The sequence below is a fragment of the Monodon monoceros genome, unplaced genomic scaffold (assembly GCF_005190385.1).
Source record: "Monodon monoceros isolate NGI ecotype Baffin Bay Population unplaced genomic scaffold, NGI_Narwhal_1 Super_Scaffold_2, whole genome shotgun sequence".
Classification (NCBI taxonomy): Eukaryota; Metazoa; Chordata; class Mammalia; order Artiodactyla; family Monodontidae; genus Monodon; species Monodon monoceros.
This window is the reverse complement of record NW_021703776.1, coordinates 9,540,111-9,555,842: the sequence shown is the minus strand read 5'-3', so window position 1 is coordinate 9,555,842 and position 15,732 is coordinate 9,540,111. Positions and strand designations below refer to the sequence as shown.

Here is a 15,732-nt window from a genome sequence, read left to right as displayed (position 1 = left end):
ACCCCACTTTTAAAATTTAGTTGCACTGCAGTTGCATTGTTTGCAATTATTTGAGTTAATAAGCTGCTCTTTTAAAGAAGGGACACAGCCTGGTAAGCCTAAATACAGGATACCAGATGTTCATTCCTTAGTAAGAGTGTTTTGACTCCTGGTATAACATTTCTCTTCTGTTATATCAAGAACACTCTCAGTAAAAGGCAAAAGGTTTTGAAATGGCCACGAGGAGGAACAGAAGGTACATGGGGCAGGTGGGAGGGGCTTGAAAGTTGGGGTGGGAAGGACAGTGGCTTCTGTTTGGAGACAGTGCCACGGAAAGCTTCACCTGTTCAGCACTGTTGTACCTGGCGTCTCAGGGCAGCAGCTTTACTATAGCTCTGATAACCTGAGCTTTGTCCTAGTTCACGTGTGTCTGTCTGCCCCTGAGAGAACCAGAAGAGAAGCTAATAACCTCCAGTTAACCAAGCCAAACATGGAAGACAGCTAAAGCAAAGGAGAACAAAATAATAGAAGTGAGCTCGAATTTATGGCACATCAGCACTGGAAGAGTGTGTAGGGGTCATATAACTTTGTCTGAGCTCATCCCCCCGACCCCCAGCTTTTTCAAGGTGCAGGAACCAAGTTGCTCCGAGACCATGTGCCCTGGCCTCTGTCACAGAGCTAGTGGGTACCCAGGCCAGGTTTAGAACTAGTCTCTTTTTTAAAAAATTTGTTTTATTGAAATATAGTTGATTTACAATGTTGTGTTAATTTCAACTGTACAGCAAAGTGGTTTAGTTATACATGTATGCACCTTCTTTTTCATATTCTTTTCCATTATGGTTTATCACAGGATATCGAATATAGTTCCCTGTACAGTAGCACTGTGTTGTTTATCCATTCCATATATACTAGTTTGTATCTGCTAACCCCAAACTCCCAATCCATCCCTCCCCTACACCCTCTTCCCCTTGGCAACCACCAGTCTGTTCTCTATGTCTGTGAGTCTGTTTCTATTTCGTAGATAAGTTCATTTGTGTCACACTTTAGATTCCACATATAAATGATATCATATGGTATTTGTCTTTCTCTTTTGAACTTACTTCACTTAGTATGATAATCTCTAGGTCCATTTCCCAGAGGGTAGCTTGTCTGCTGCAGGAGATACAGGGGAAGGAGAAACCTATTCGAAAACGCTTTAAGCAGGTTATTTATGCAAAAATGTTGACTTTTTTCCTTTAACTTTCTAGTGAACCACTGCAGCCTGAGCTGTTGTTTGTAATTATGCAGTAATTCAGGAACTAACTTGAGATTCTTCTTTTTTCTTTAAGTGGCTTCCCCTAGAGAGGCACACCATATATTTCTGGGTGGGAAGGCTGAATCCTAATTTAATTTACAAATTTGATGCAATCATAGGCACAGTTCCTATGGAAAATTTTTTTTTTTCTTTAACTTGACAGAGCTGTTGTAAACTTCATCTAGATGTCTGAGCAAGCAAGACTAGATAAGAATACTGAACAAGTTAGTGAGACAACTTGAACTACCAGATAGCAAAACATATTGTAAAGCTACAGTCAGGTAAACAACATATTATAGGCACTGGAAGCCGGGTCAGTGGCACAGCCCAGAAAGTGAAAGAAAGAATAACCATATGCATAAGAATTTAAGTATGAGCCATTGGGGGAAAGAATGAAAGAGTCAGTAAATGATGTGAGAACAACTCAACTATTTGGGAAGATTACAGGAGAGTCTTATCTCATGCCATATACCAAAATATAATTTAGATTGATTAAAACTAAACATATAAATAAAGGGGAAAAAAGTTAAAAATCTAAGTGAAAATTAAAATTATATATAAGTCTTTCTAAACATAATACTAAAAGTCAGAAACTTAAAGCCTTTTAGGCTTTTAAATATTATTAAAAGTATTTTCAATATTGTTAAAAATATTAAACCCTTGAAATAAAAAACAAACCAAAGTAAATCTTCTTGCACCCCAGTGTTTATTGCAGCACTATTTACAATAGCCAAGACACAGAAGCAGCCTAAATGTCTACCAACGGAGGAATGGATAAAGAAGATGTGGTACATATATACAATGTAATATTACTCAGCCATCAAAAAGAACAAAATAATGCCATTTGCAGCAACATGGATGGACCTAGAGATTATCGATACGAAGTGAAGTTAGTCAGACAGAGAAAGACAAATATTATATGGTATCACTCATATGTGGAAGCTAATTTAAAAATGATACAAATGAACTTATTTATAAAACAGAAACAGACTCACAAATTTCTAAAACAAACTTAACGGTTACCAAAGGGGAAACGTGGGGGGACGGATAAGTTAGGAGTTTGGGATTAACATACACACACTACTGTATATAAAATAGGTAACCAACAAGAGCCTACTGTACAGCACAGGGAACTCCACTCAGTATTCTGTAATAACCTATATAGGTAAAGAATCGAAAAGAGAATGAATCTTTGTATGTGTATAACTGAACCACTTTGCTGTACACCTGAAACAAATACAACATTGTAAATCAACTCTACGCCAATAAAAATAAATAAATAAAAATAAAATACACTAGAGTACAGGGGAAAAAAGTAAATCTTCTTGTTATAGGGTTAGGTCTTAGATCTTTTCTTTTCTTTTTTTTTTTTTTTTTTTTTTTGCGGTATGCCGCCCTCTCACTGTTGTGGCCTCTCCCGTTGCGGAGCACAGGCTCCGGACGCGCAGGCTCAGCGGCCATGGCTCACAGGCCCAGCTGCTCCGCGGCATGTGGGATCTTCCCGGACCGGGGCATGAACCCGTGTCCCCTGCATCGGCAGGCGGACTCTCAACCACCAGGGAAGCCCTAGTCTTAGATCTTTTAGAATGTATTAAATGTAGAATAAAGTTCTCCCTGGGTTCTGTTCAGACTTTAATGGGTCTTGGCAGGACAGTGGGGAGGAAGGGAGAGATGTGTGATGGGCAGGGAGGGTGCTGAAAGGTGGCCTGGGGTTGCTGCCTACCCCAACAGTGCCATCTTATTACAAGGGAAGTTGAAAGCTGGAGAAGGAGTATGGAAAGAATCCTGGCCAGGATACCCCTGTTGAACGTGCTTTATAAGTAATAATGCAATTCACCCTTGGTAATTGACCGCTGGTGCCTAAGGTGGTAAGGTTTCTAGGTGGGGTCCTTTCTCATCCATGTGCATCTCTGCAAATTGGTTTGGTTTTGTTTTGCATTCCCCAGATTCTGTGGGAAAGGTAGTAAAGTTCATAAGTAATGTTTTATTGACTTTTTATAGGAAACCTTTTCTGGAAGTTGTTATTAGAAAGGGAAGGCAAGCAACAGTAATGTTTCTACAAGAACAAAGGACTCAGGGCAATTTAGTGATTTCTTCTGTGGGGACTGGAGACAGAATTGGAAAGCAGTGGTTATTACAAGATACTGAATATATCAAGAAGAAGATGTGGCACATATATACAATGGAATATTACTCAGCCATAAAAAGAAACGAAATTGAGCTATTTGTAATGAGGTGGATGGCCCTAGAGTCTGTCATACAGAGTGAAGTCAGTCAGAAAGAGAAAGACAAATACCGTATGCTAACACGTATATATGGAATTTAAGGGAAAAAAAGTGTCATGAAGAACCTAGGGGTAAGACAGGAATAAAGACACAGACCTACTGGAGAACGGACTTGAGGATATGGGGAGGGGGAAGGGTGAGCTGTGACAAAGCGAGAGAGAGGCATAGACATATATACACTACCAAACGTAAGGTAGCTAGCTAGTGGGAAGCAGCCGCATAGCACAGGGATATCAGCTCGGTGCTTTGTGACCGCCTGGAGGAGTGGGATAGGGAGGGTGGGAGGGAGGGAGACTCAAGAGGGAAGAGATATGGGAACATATGTATATGTATAACTGATTCACTTTGTTATAAAGCAGAAACTAACACACCATTGTAAAGCAATTATACCCCAATAAAGATGTTAAAAAAAAATAAAATAAAAAAAAAGAGTTCCCTGTGTTCTACAGGAGGTCCTTGGTTATCTATTTTACATATAGGAGTGTGTATCTGTTGATCCCAAACTCTTCATTTATCCCTCCCCACCCATTTCCCCTTTGGTAACCATAAGTTTGTTTTCTGTGTCCGTGAGTCTATTTCTGTTTTGTAAATTAGTTCATTTATATCATATTTTAGATTCCACATATAAGTGTGATATCTTACGATATTTGTCTTTCTCTGAGTTACTTCACTTAGTATGATCATCTCTAGGTCCATCCATGTTGCTGCAAAGGGCATTATTTCTTTCTTTTTTATGGCTGAGTAATATTCCATTGTATATATATGTACCACATCTTCTTCATCCATTCATCTGTTGATGAATGTTTAGGTTGCTTCATGGCTTGGCTGTTTTATATATATATATATATATATATATATCACATATATGTATAATATATATATAATATGTATGTATATGTGTATATATAACTAAATCACTTTGCTTTACACCTGAAACTAACACAGCATTGTAAATTAACTGTACTGCAATTAAAAGGTTAAATCTTGAAAAACAAATTTTTAATTAAAAAAGAAAAATGGGAAGCAGTGGAATTGCTTGCTTACATTTGGAATTTTAATAGATGTTGCTAAACTGCCGTCTGTAGAGATGATACCTACCTATAGTTCCCCAGTAATAGGTAGGAGTTCCCTGGTGGTCCAGTGGTTAGGACTCTGAGCTTTCACTGCCGGGGCCTGGGTTCATTCCCTGGTTGGGGGACTAAGCTGTGCGGCAAGGCCAAAAAAAAAAAAAAAAATCAGAGATATTTGACCAACATGTGGCAAATGTTTTGATCTCTGTCAGTGTGACAGGGCATCTAGGTAAATTCATTTCACAACTGAGGTTGAGCACTGTTTTAAGAGTCACCAGATTTTCCTTTTCTGGGAATCAGAGAGCATTTTAGAGCTGGAAGAGACCTCAGAGATGAGGTCCAGCCATTCAGCCTACACATGGAGAACCTGTTTGGCTGTGGTCACTTGGTTGGTCTGTGACTGAAGCCAGACCAAACCCCAGGTCTTTTATTTATCATAAAGGCTCTCCGGGTGTGTGTAAGACAGCCCTGGAAAGGTCTCTGGGGCAGTCTGGGTTTGGCTCCATAGCCGGGAAGCTGGAAGTTACAGCACAGGGCCACAACACCGTGACTGTAAGACCAAGTGCTTTAACCCACCCTGAACTTCAGATTCCTCATCTGTAAAATGGAGTTAATATTAGCCTTTTTGCCAAGATTTCAAGGATTAGGGTTCATGTAGATAAAGCAGCTGACACAAGTTGTCTCACAGTTGTTACCATCTTCCTCATATTTCGTTATCTGACTTCCCCACCCCACATGTAAGGGACACATAACACTAACATTCTTTTTTTTTTTTTTAAGTTTTATTAGGACACGGCCAGACCCATTTGTTACACGTTGTCTATGGCTCTTCCCGTGCCTCTTTCTTTTTTTCTTTTTAAATAAATTTGTTTATTTATTTATTTTTGGCTGTGTTGGGTCTTCGTTGCTGCACCCGGGTTTTCTCTAGTCGTGGCGAGCGGGGGGCGCCTCTTCATTGCAGTGCAGGAGCTTCTCATTGCGGTGGCTTCTCTTGTTGTGAAGCACGGGCTCTAGGCGCTCGGGCTTCAGTAGTTGTGGCACACGGGCTCAGTAGTCGTGGCTCGCGGGCTCTAGAGCACAGGCTCAGTAGTTGTGGCACACGGGCTTAGTTGCTCCGCGGCATGTGGGATCTTCCCGGACCAGGGCTCGAACCCGTGTGTCCTGCGTTGGCAGGTGGATTCTTAACCACTGAGCCACCAGGGAAGCCCTGCATCATTCTTTTAAGTATACAGAAGCATCCCTTCTAGTATAAGAGGGGGCCCTTGGGGATTGGCAGTGTTCTTTTGAGAAACATTACTGGTGTGATGTCCCCAGGGGGGCCAGCGACCACCTGCCGGTGTCAGATCAGACACTGGCCTGGGTGTCCTCACTGGAGGGCACAAGGTGGTGAAGGCATTTGGGGAAGATGGGGCCAATGGGACAGGAAGTGGGGGGAGAAGGGGGGTGGCCAGGGAGAGTGTCGGCAGGGAGTTTGGGGAGGTGCCACCAAGGTCCTGAACCTCTGCTTTTGTCTTCACAGCTCCTGCAGAAAGGGACCAAGATGAACGCAGAGGTGAGTCCTCTAAAAGGACCCGTTTAAGGATGCTTTTTTCTGCAGTGTCCCTCATTTCTCCTTCACAGAGTGTCTCCTTTCCTCCAGAGTTTTCGGAAACATCAGCACAAACTTGAAAACATGTCCCCTCCTTCCTGCCACCATACATGGCTCCCGGTGATATGGGAAGAATTAGGCCCCTCTAAGTTCTTATCTGTGTCAGTCCAGCTTCAGTTAGATTAAGATTCATCTACTTCAGTTAATCCTGAAACAACACTCATGGGTTAGGGGTAGAGTGGGCTGGGCTCTGGGGGCTGCTGGGCCCTTGTGTTATTCTGGGGACACTTAACTCTGCTTACAAGGACCTTTCTCTGCATCGTCTCCCTGTCGTCTCACTTCCACTGAACCTGTTCTTCGATCCAACGAGATGCCTAGTCTCTTTGTCCCTCTGATTTTTCCTGACCAATCAGCCCCTCCTGCTCTCACTCCCTTCCAGGTCCAGCGTAGATCGTGGGGTCCATCTCTTCGACTGCTATTGTGCTCACATCTCCAACTCCTTTTCCGCTTGTCCCCTTGATGCCCCATGGCCAGCCCAGAGGCTGCCCCCACAGGATGGTGGTCTTGGGCGAGTGGCACAGCTTCATGCTGTTTGCGGCTGGCAGAGGTCTTAAAACCTCATCTGGGTGCTCAGCACACCCACCGGGCCCCCTCCATAGCCCCAGGCAGCTCTCTCTCCCTTTGCCCGAAACAACCAGGTCTGGTCTTCCTCACTCTTCCCAGCTCCCTCCTCACTCTTAGTGCGTGGGTCACCTTTTACTTTACGGAGAAAAACTGGAACCATCAGCCATCATCTCTCTCAATTTCGGACTTCCTGTTTGGCTTGTTCCTTTTTTCATAGTGGAAGGGATGCTTGTCAGTGACAGAGCTCCAGGCTGCGAGTACAGGAAAACACAGTTTAATGTGGTTTTTATCCTGGAAGTCCAGATGCAGGGCAGGCTTCAGGGTGGGTTGATCCAGTGGCTCAGCCACATCTTATCAAGGATGTCCAGGATCTTTGCATCTCTCTACTCTCATCCAAGTGTTGGCTTCATCCTCGAGGTGGTGCCCCCCTCAGGGTTCTAGGATGGCCGCCAGCAGGGGCTGGGACTACATACTTCCTCATTCACTCTGAGCGGGAGAAAGACGTGGCTTTCTGCAGCTCTCCCAGAAAAGTGGGAACCTTCTTTCCTGAAGCCTCCACCAAACTCCTGCTTAGGTCTTGCTGGCCAGAACCGGGTCATGTGCCCATTCCTGGACTAATTACTGTGTCAGAGGAGCCAGGATTTTGCCAACTGGCTTAGACTAATCTGTCCCACCTGGTGCAGCTTCCCCCTCTACCCCGGGGCTGGATCTGGGAAGAAGCAAGGCGAGTGGACACTGGGAAAGGACCCATTGCATCCCGTCCCAGACATTTCTGGTGAAAGCGTATTGACTGAAAAACACGCACACCTAAAAGCTGAGAATTATGTTTTATTCTGCTGACTTACGGAGGACTTAAGCCCGGGATATAGCCTCTCAGGAAACTCTGAGGGACTGCTCCAAAGAGGTAAGGGACAAGCCAGGATATATAGGGTTTTTTGCCCCCGCAAAAAACCCCAGGCAATTGGAACATCAAAAGATTACTGTTAACGAAAACAGACATCTCAAGTTAATGAATTTATCACTTTTCTATGTATGGGAAGATGCAAGAGTCTAGGCTTACTGAAATCATTCCTTTGATAGGCACCCTAGCTATCCAGGGTGCCTAAGAGCAGTAGCCTGCTCTCTCCCATCCTGAGTCCCCTCAGGATGCACCTCGGGGGCAGCTGCAGTGGCTGAGGGCTTGATGGCCTCAACAGCCTTTCTTTACTGAAATGTCCACACTCTGAATTGCAGACTCTGCCACCTGTTCAGACCTTGTACCACCTCCCTGATTACCTCCTTGACCAGCTGCACTGTTGGGCTCATTTCTACTCGATCTTTCCCATCAGTATTTCCAACTGCTTTAGTTTTTACTTTCTTCAGAACAAAGCAACACATGAGGTCTTGTCGAGCTACCGTAATCCTATTTTTCTCATTCCCTTCAGAAACTCATCTTTAATAGTAGTTTTCTGATATAATTCAAAAAGGTACGTGCACCCCTATGTTCATAGCACTATTCACAGTAAACAACCTAAATGTCCATTGACAGAGGAATGGGTAAAGAAGATGTGGTGCATATATACAATGGAATACTACTCGGCCATAAAAAAGAATGAAATAATGCCATTTGCAGCAACATGGATACAACTAGAGATTATCATACGAAGTGAAGTAAGTCAGAAAGAGAAAGACCAATAGCATATGATATCACTTACATGTGGAATCCAAAATATGGCACAGAGGAACCTATCTACAGAACAGAAACAGACTCACAGACATAGAGAACAGACTTGTGGTTGCCAAGGGGGAGGGGTGGTGAGGGAGGGCTGGACTGGGAGTGTGGGATGAGCAGATGCAAACTATTATATCTGGAATGGATAAACATAAACAACAAGGTCCTACTGTATAGCACACGGAACTCGTCAATATCCTGTGGTAAACCATAATGGAAAAGACTATAAAAAAAAAAAGAAGGTAGATATGTGTAAAACAAAAAAAATAGCTTTTAAAAAGTTTAGTTTTGTAATAATGTCAATACACAGACCTAGTACAAAACTCAAAAGCTATACACAAGACGTTACACAGTCAAAAGCGAGTCTCCCAGGTACCCCATCCCCCCAGCCTCCTCCACCCCAGGGCTGGCCTCTGTTAACCATTTTCTGGGGCCTCTGCCGCCTTATCCGAAGGCCCTGTAACTCACTCTAACTCTCATGTTCTTGGAAGTTGTGAAAAAAAAGAGTAAAAACTTAGCATTAACGTTAAGCTCATAGAACCTGGCCTGGTAAGATTTCTGTCAATTATCAGCCACCCCTTCTGTTCTATAATTTTGACCTTTCCTTCTTCGGTGCTTTTTTTTTTTTTTTTTTTGCGGTACGCGGGCCTCTCACTGTCGTGGCCTCTCCCGTTGCGGAGCACAGGCTCCGGACGCGCAGGCTCAGCGGCCATGGCTCACGGGCCCAGCCGCTCCGCGGCATGTGGGATCTTCCCGGACCGGGGCACGAACCCGCGTCCCCTGCATCGGCAGGCGGACTCTCAACCACTGCGCCACCAGGGAAGCCCCTTTGGTGCCTTTTCTCTCTCAACCTTTTAAAAATATTCCCAGACCTTGGGTCCCCCTCTAACTATTCTGCCTGAAACACCCTGTGACCACCTTCTAGTGGTGGTGGTCACCCTTCTCACTACCCTCTCCTGTCTCATCCCAGGGCAGCCTGACGTGGTCCTCGCTGCTCCAGTAAAACTTCTCAGAGCTCTCTCTCTGGAAGTGATCCCTCCCTCATGTGAATTTCCATCACCCTTCTTTTGTTACCTTCCATCCTTTGACTTGGAGCAGAACCGTCTGTGTGCCCTGTTCATCTTCGCATCCCCATAGCAGCTGGCATGATGCCTCCAACACCGTGTGTCCTCACTGAATGGCAGTTGACTGAATGATGGGATGATTCAGAGACTGTTGAGTCATCTTGTGATTCATTCCAGAGCTTGGGTGGATCAGTAGAAATGTAGAGGAAGGAAAACTTGCAGAGACTTGAGGCTGCCTGGAGAGGGAGGGAGGAGCGGGGTCTCAGCCGTAATCAGCCCTTTGGTCTCAGAGGATTTGTCCAGTGCAGGAATGACTCCCAGGATTTCCAGCATGTCAAGCTGGGTGCCTGACAGAATTTGCAGAGCCACTGGCCTTTGCCCGGAAGTTCAGAGCACAGCCAGTCAGGTGGGGTGGGTGGTTGGAATCTAGCACAGAACGTGATGATCCAGGTCAGGACGGGACGGCCAGGTGGAAATGCCCGGTTTGCATTTCTTCCTGGGACTGGAGCTTGGAGGAGAGGATGGCTCCTAGCACATGATGTGGGAGACTTCAGCCTAACGGTTGTCCTGGAAACCTTAAGAGTGTGAGACACCCCTCCCCCACTCTGGGAACATGGGGAAAAGAGAAGAACAGAGGGACAGGCTTGAGCACTGGGGAATGTGCAACGCTAGGGCGCAGGATGAAGTGTGAGAAGGAAACCTCGCCGTGAGACGAGGGAAGACAGGGAAGGGGCGAATTTAAAGAAGGTCCCCTTAAGTGTCAAATACGAGTTGAGGTCCAGGAGAATGCCGCTGAGGGAAGGCCCTTGAATTTGGCAGTGAGAAGATCTGAGATGCCCTGTGATACGACAGAGAGGTGTGGTAGTGAAAACCAGCTTACAGTTGGGCTAGAAGGGTGAGTGGAGGAAGCAGATGCGGCCCCGGGGATATGAGCAGCCGGCTGATTCGGGGGCAGTGGACAGGCCACGGGCAGGGACAGAGTGCACTGAAGACTAGGCGGCAGAAGCCGCCCAGCTCTGTAGCCGGAGCCTAGGACAGGAGCAGCGAGTGAGCCCAAGGCTGTACAAACTGTAGAGCGCTCATCTGCTCAGAGCATCCCTCGGATTTGTATATCTATTTTAAGTGTTTGTATCTTGGATAACATGCATTCACATGATTCAAAATTTTAAAGAATTTAGGAAAAAAAAAAAGTTTACTCTGGGAAGACCTTCTTCTCTCCCAGCTACTCTGTTATGCTCCCAGGCAACCAGTGCTACTGGTTTCTTGGCTATCCTTTCAGAGAGATTATAAACATATACAAGTATTTTTTCCCTTCAGCTGCCTCCCCCCCTTGTTTTTTTTTTACACAAACTAGAGCACACATCTTACAGTGGTCTGTATTTTGCTTTTCTCAGCCAACAATATATCTTGGAGATCAGTCCCTTCCAATACATAAAGAACTTCCTTGTTCTTTTTTATAGCTGTGTAGCATACCATAATTATATAACCAGTCTGCTATTAACAACATATACATTATTTTCAGTCTTTTGCTGTTACAAGCAAGGCTGCAATAAACCTGGGTCATTTTACTTGCATATATGCTTTAGAAATGGATTTCTCTGAGCAAAGAATATTTGTGTGATAAACATTTCCAAGTTGCTCTCCACAAAGTTTGCCTGTTTTTCTCTCCCTCTGGCAACATACGAATATGCCTGTCTTCCCAGGCCAGCCAGTGTGTTATCAAACTTACTGATTCTTGTAAACAAGTGAAAAACATTAGGTTGTCCTTCCTGACTATTTGAAATCTTCATACCCCCTCCTGGAGTGGAAACCCAGCACCTGCCCTCAAACCTCCCACCTTGAAGTTCTACAGTGATTTTACATTTTCTTCTACTCTCCTCACCTCAGAATAATTTTTTTTTCCTGAGTTGGCAGTGCATGTGCTTTTGTTTTTGTTTTGCGGTACGCGGGCCTCTCACTGTTGTGGCCTCTCCCACTGCGGAGCACAGGCTCTGGACGCGCAGGCTCAGCGGCCATGGCTCACGGGCCCACCCGCTCCGCGGCATGTGGGATCCTCCCGGACCGCGGCACAAACCCGTGTCCCCTGCATCGGCAGGCGGACTCTCAACCACTGTGCCACCAGGGAAGCCCCCATCCATTTACTTTTAATCTATATGTGTCTTTATATCTAAAGTGGACTTCTTGTAGACAACATATAGTTAAGTCTTGTTTTTTAATCCACTCTGACAATCTTTATCTTTTAACTGATGCATTTAGACCATTAACATTCAAAGTGATTATTGATGTAGGTGGATTAATATTTGTTACTGTTTTCTATTCATTGCCTTTGTTCTTTGGTCCTATTTTTCTCTTCCACTCTTTTTCTGCCTTTTGTGATTTAAATTGAGTGTGTTATATGATTCCATTTTCTCTTTTTTCTTAGCATATTGGTTCTACTTCCTTTTTTTATTGGTTGCTCTAGGGCTTGCAATATACATTTACAACTAATCCAAGTCCACTTTCAAATAATAACTATACCACTTTACAAATAGTGTGAGTACTGTAAAATAACATTATAATTCCAGTCCTTCTTCTTGTCCTATGTATCACTGCTGTTACTGATTTCACTTACGTATAAGCATACATAAGCATATAAATACATACATAAAGTATATACATAAGTGTAAATAATTGAATACTTTGTTGCTGTCATTATTTTATTGTTATTTAGATCAATTAAGAATAAGAAAAATAAAGTTTTTATTTTACCTTCACTTAATCCTTCTTCCTTTCTTTAGGTAGACCTGAGTTTCTGACCTGTATTATTTTTCTTCCTCTCTAAAGAAATCCTTTTAACATTTCTTGCAAGATAGGTCTACTGGCAACAAACTCCCTCAAATTTCTGTTTGTCTGAGAAAGTCTTTATTTCTTCTTCACTCTGGAAGGATAATTTCACAGGGTACAGAATTCTAGGTTGGTAGTTTTTTTTCTCTCAACACTTTAAATATTTCACTCCACTCTCCTCTTGCTTGCATGGTTTTTGAGGAGAAGTTGGATGTAATTCTTTTCTTTGTTCTTCTGTAGGTAAGGTTGATTCCCTCTGGCTTTTGTTTTTTTCTTTTTTTTTGGCTGCGTCACACGGCATATAGGATTCTAGTTCCCTAATCAAATTTGCGCCCCGTGCAGTGGGAGCACGGAGTCTTCAACACTGGACCGCCAGGGAAGTCCCGTCTCTCTGGCTTCTTTCAGGATTTTTTTCTTTATCTTTGCTTTTCTGTAATTTGAAAATGATATGCCTAACATCATTTTGCAGGGGTGGGGGGGTATTTATCCTGTTTGGTGTTCTCTGAACTTCCTGGACCTGTGGTTTGGTGACATTAATTTGGGGAAATTCTTAGTCATTACTGTTTCAGGTATTTCTTGTGTTCTTTTCTCTCTTCTCTTTCTGGTGTTCCCCTTACATATATGTTACACCATTTGTAGTTGTCCCACAGTCCTTGGATATTCGCTTCATTTATTCAGTCTCTGTTCTCTTTGCTCTTCAGTTTAGGAGGTTACTATTGAGATAGCCTCAATTTCAGAGATTCTTTCCTCAGCCATGTCTACTCTACTAATAAGCCCATAAAAGGCATTCTTTGTTTCTGTTACATTGTGTTCGATCTCTAGCATTTCTTCTTCATTCTGTCTTAGAATTTGCGTCTCTCTGCTTACATTGCCCATCTATTCTTGTATGTTGTCTGCTTTATCCATTAGACCCTTAGCATAGTAATCATAGTTGTTTTAGATTCCCAGTCTGGTAAATCCAACACTCCTGTTATGTCTGGTTCCGATGCTGCTCTGTCTCTTCAAATTGTGTTTTTTGTCTTTTGCTATGGCTTGTCATTTTTTTCTTGATCGCCAGACATGATGTATCATGTAAAAGGAGCTGCTGTAAATGGGCCTTTAGTCATGTGGTGGTGAGATATAGGGGGAGGGGAAGCATTCTCTGCTCCCATGATCAGGTCTCAGTCTTATAGTGAGCCTGTGCCTCTGGACTGCGAACCACACAAGTATTTCTCAGTTGTTTCTTTTCTTCTTCCCCTCTTAGGTGGGAGAGTATGGCTAGAGTGGGCTAGAGTTGGGTGTTTCCCTTCTCCCAAATGGAATTCTAGAGTAGTCTGGAGTTTTGTACAGTGGACCCTTACACAACACCGGGGTGAGAGATGCTGACCCTCTCTGCAGTTGAAAATCTGCCTGTAACTTACCGTCGGCCCTCCATATACACAGCTCTGCATCCACAGATTCAACCAGCCGCAACTGTGTAGTACTGTAATATTTACTTTTTAAAAAAATCCATGTGTAAGTGGACCTACACTGTTCAAATGCATGTTGTTCAAGGGTCAACTGTTTTTCCCTTCCCTGCAGTCAGTTAGGGTCTGATAATTCCCCAGCACGTTAGGATCTGGTTAGCTAGTTTCCTGTGAGGGCAGGCCTCATTAGGAAGAACGGCACGCTCTGGTATATTTCACAGTGGTGCTTTTTCCCCACTCCTGCTGGAAGCACAGGGGGAAACATCTCCAGTATTTACTGTGGGAACCTGGTCAAGCTCTTGGAGGTAAATCTCACAAAAATGAGAGGGTCTCCCCGTGACTGGGTCCCCCTGGAGGTTTTAGGTCTCCAAGTTGTCCACACTGAGCCCCCAGCAACTCATCCATTACAGTTCAGGCTTTCCTACTGGTTCTGGCGTCTGGTTCCTGTGGTCGTTTCTACTCTTGAACCTCTGCTCTGCTAAGTTATTCTCTTCATTAGTCCCTCTCTCCAATCTTGGGGGCAGTGGTTTGCCTTGTGTCCTCACCTCTCTTATGGATCCTGGAAGACTTAGTTTTAGTTAGTTTTTCAGTCTGTTTAGCTGTTTACCCATTATCAGGATGGAGTGGCAACTTCCAAGCTCTTGCCATGTGTAGTGGGAAACCAGAAGCCCTCACCTCTTTGATCTGCAGTTTCCTTTCAGAACATGCCTTGAAGAAGCCTCATGTCAGATGAGCAGGCGCAGGTAAAATGGTCTATCTAGCAAAGTCATTTTTCTCAAAAACAAAGTTCTCTCCCACAGAGGAACTCAACTGTTAATATGTCAGCATTTTCACCCATATCTTGTCCCTTTGTGTCAGTTTTGCAAAGGAATGTTGTGTAAACCAAACTCAGAAGCACTTTCAATCTGACACCATGCCAGCCAGGTTCTGTACACAAGTTTGTGTATTGGTAATTACTAAAATAGAAAAAGTAACTTGGCTTCTTACAGATAATGAAGCTGTTTCTTAACCTCATGGCTCTTTTAAAGCTAATAGAAACTTACGTTCCTGGTTATTTTCTGGAATGTAGTAATTTAGTAGTTAATCTTAGGAATACTGTATATATTCAGCCTCATAAGGAGATTGCTTGTTTCCTTTTTGGGGTGAAAGAAGAAACAAATATTTGATCAAGCGTGTGTGTTTTGGCTGTTACAGTACAGATTTCTCCAAAGACTGTCTTTCTGCTTTTCGTATATGAGACTGTCAACAATTAAAATTAAAAGGGTAAACTTGTAACCCAGAAGGTACTAACAGGGCTAAATTGCCTGTTGTCAGTTGGGCATTGTGGCCTCTCCTTCCCACACTCTCCCTGACTCAAGAAAGACAAGCCTGGAACTGCATTGCCCACTGGTCCATTTCATGTGTGACGTTGGCCAGTTATAAGCAGACTTGGGAGATTTGGAAGGCCGAAGAAAGAGAGACTGTTATTGAGAGAGCACAGTTGCTTCTTCCCAGCTGCGGGCTGAAAAAGGCCGCAGGTGCTTTCCCCGAGGTCTTGGCGTCCAGGCAAGCTCTTGAGAATGACTTGCTTCAGTACGGCAGGGAGATGGTCAGTGATGGCTTCTCTGGCTTTAGCTCCCCAGTGGTGGCAATGGTCATGTAACCCAGGGGCCCCCAACCCCGGGGCCGCAGACCAGTACTGGTCCACGGCCTGTTAGGAACCGGGCCACACAACAGGAGGTGAGTGGCGGGCGGACGAGTGAGTGAAGCTTCATCTGCTGCTCCCCATCGCTCCCCATCGCTTCCCCATCACTCCCCATTGCTCCCCTGTCGCTCCCCTGTCACTCCCCATCACTCCCCATCACTCCCC

General features: G+C 44.1%; 1 protein-coding gene across 2 annotated transcripts in view; it reads left to right on the top strand.

Annotated features, from left to right (window-relative positions):
• BLVRA (biliverdin reductase A) overlaps positions 1-15,732 on the top strand; it is a 55,550-nt gene that overhangs the window by 6,759 nt on the left and 33,059 nt on the right. Inside the window, exon 2 of one of the 2 annotated variants that reach the window (XM_029233003.1) lies at positions 6,148-6,180. In XM_029233003.1, the coding sequence (XP_029088836.1) occupies positions 6,169-6,180 (12 nt within the window). In that variant the 5' untranslated portion in view covers positions 6,148-6,168. Of the gene's footprint in view, positions 1-6,033; positions 6,181-15,732 lie in introns of those variants that run through there. The other variant, XM_029233002.1, reaches the window with a different exon arrangement.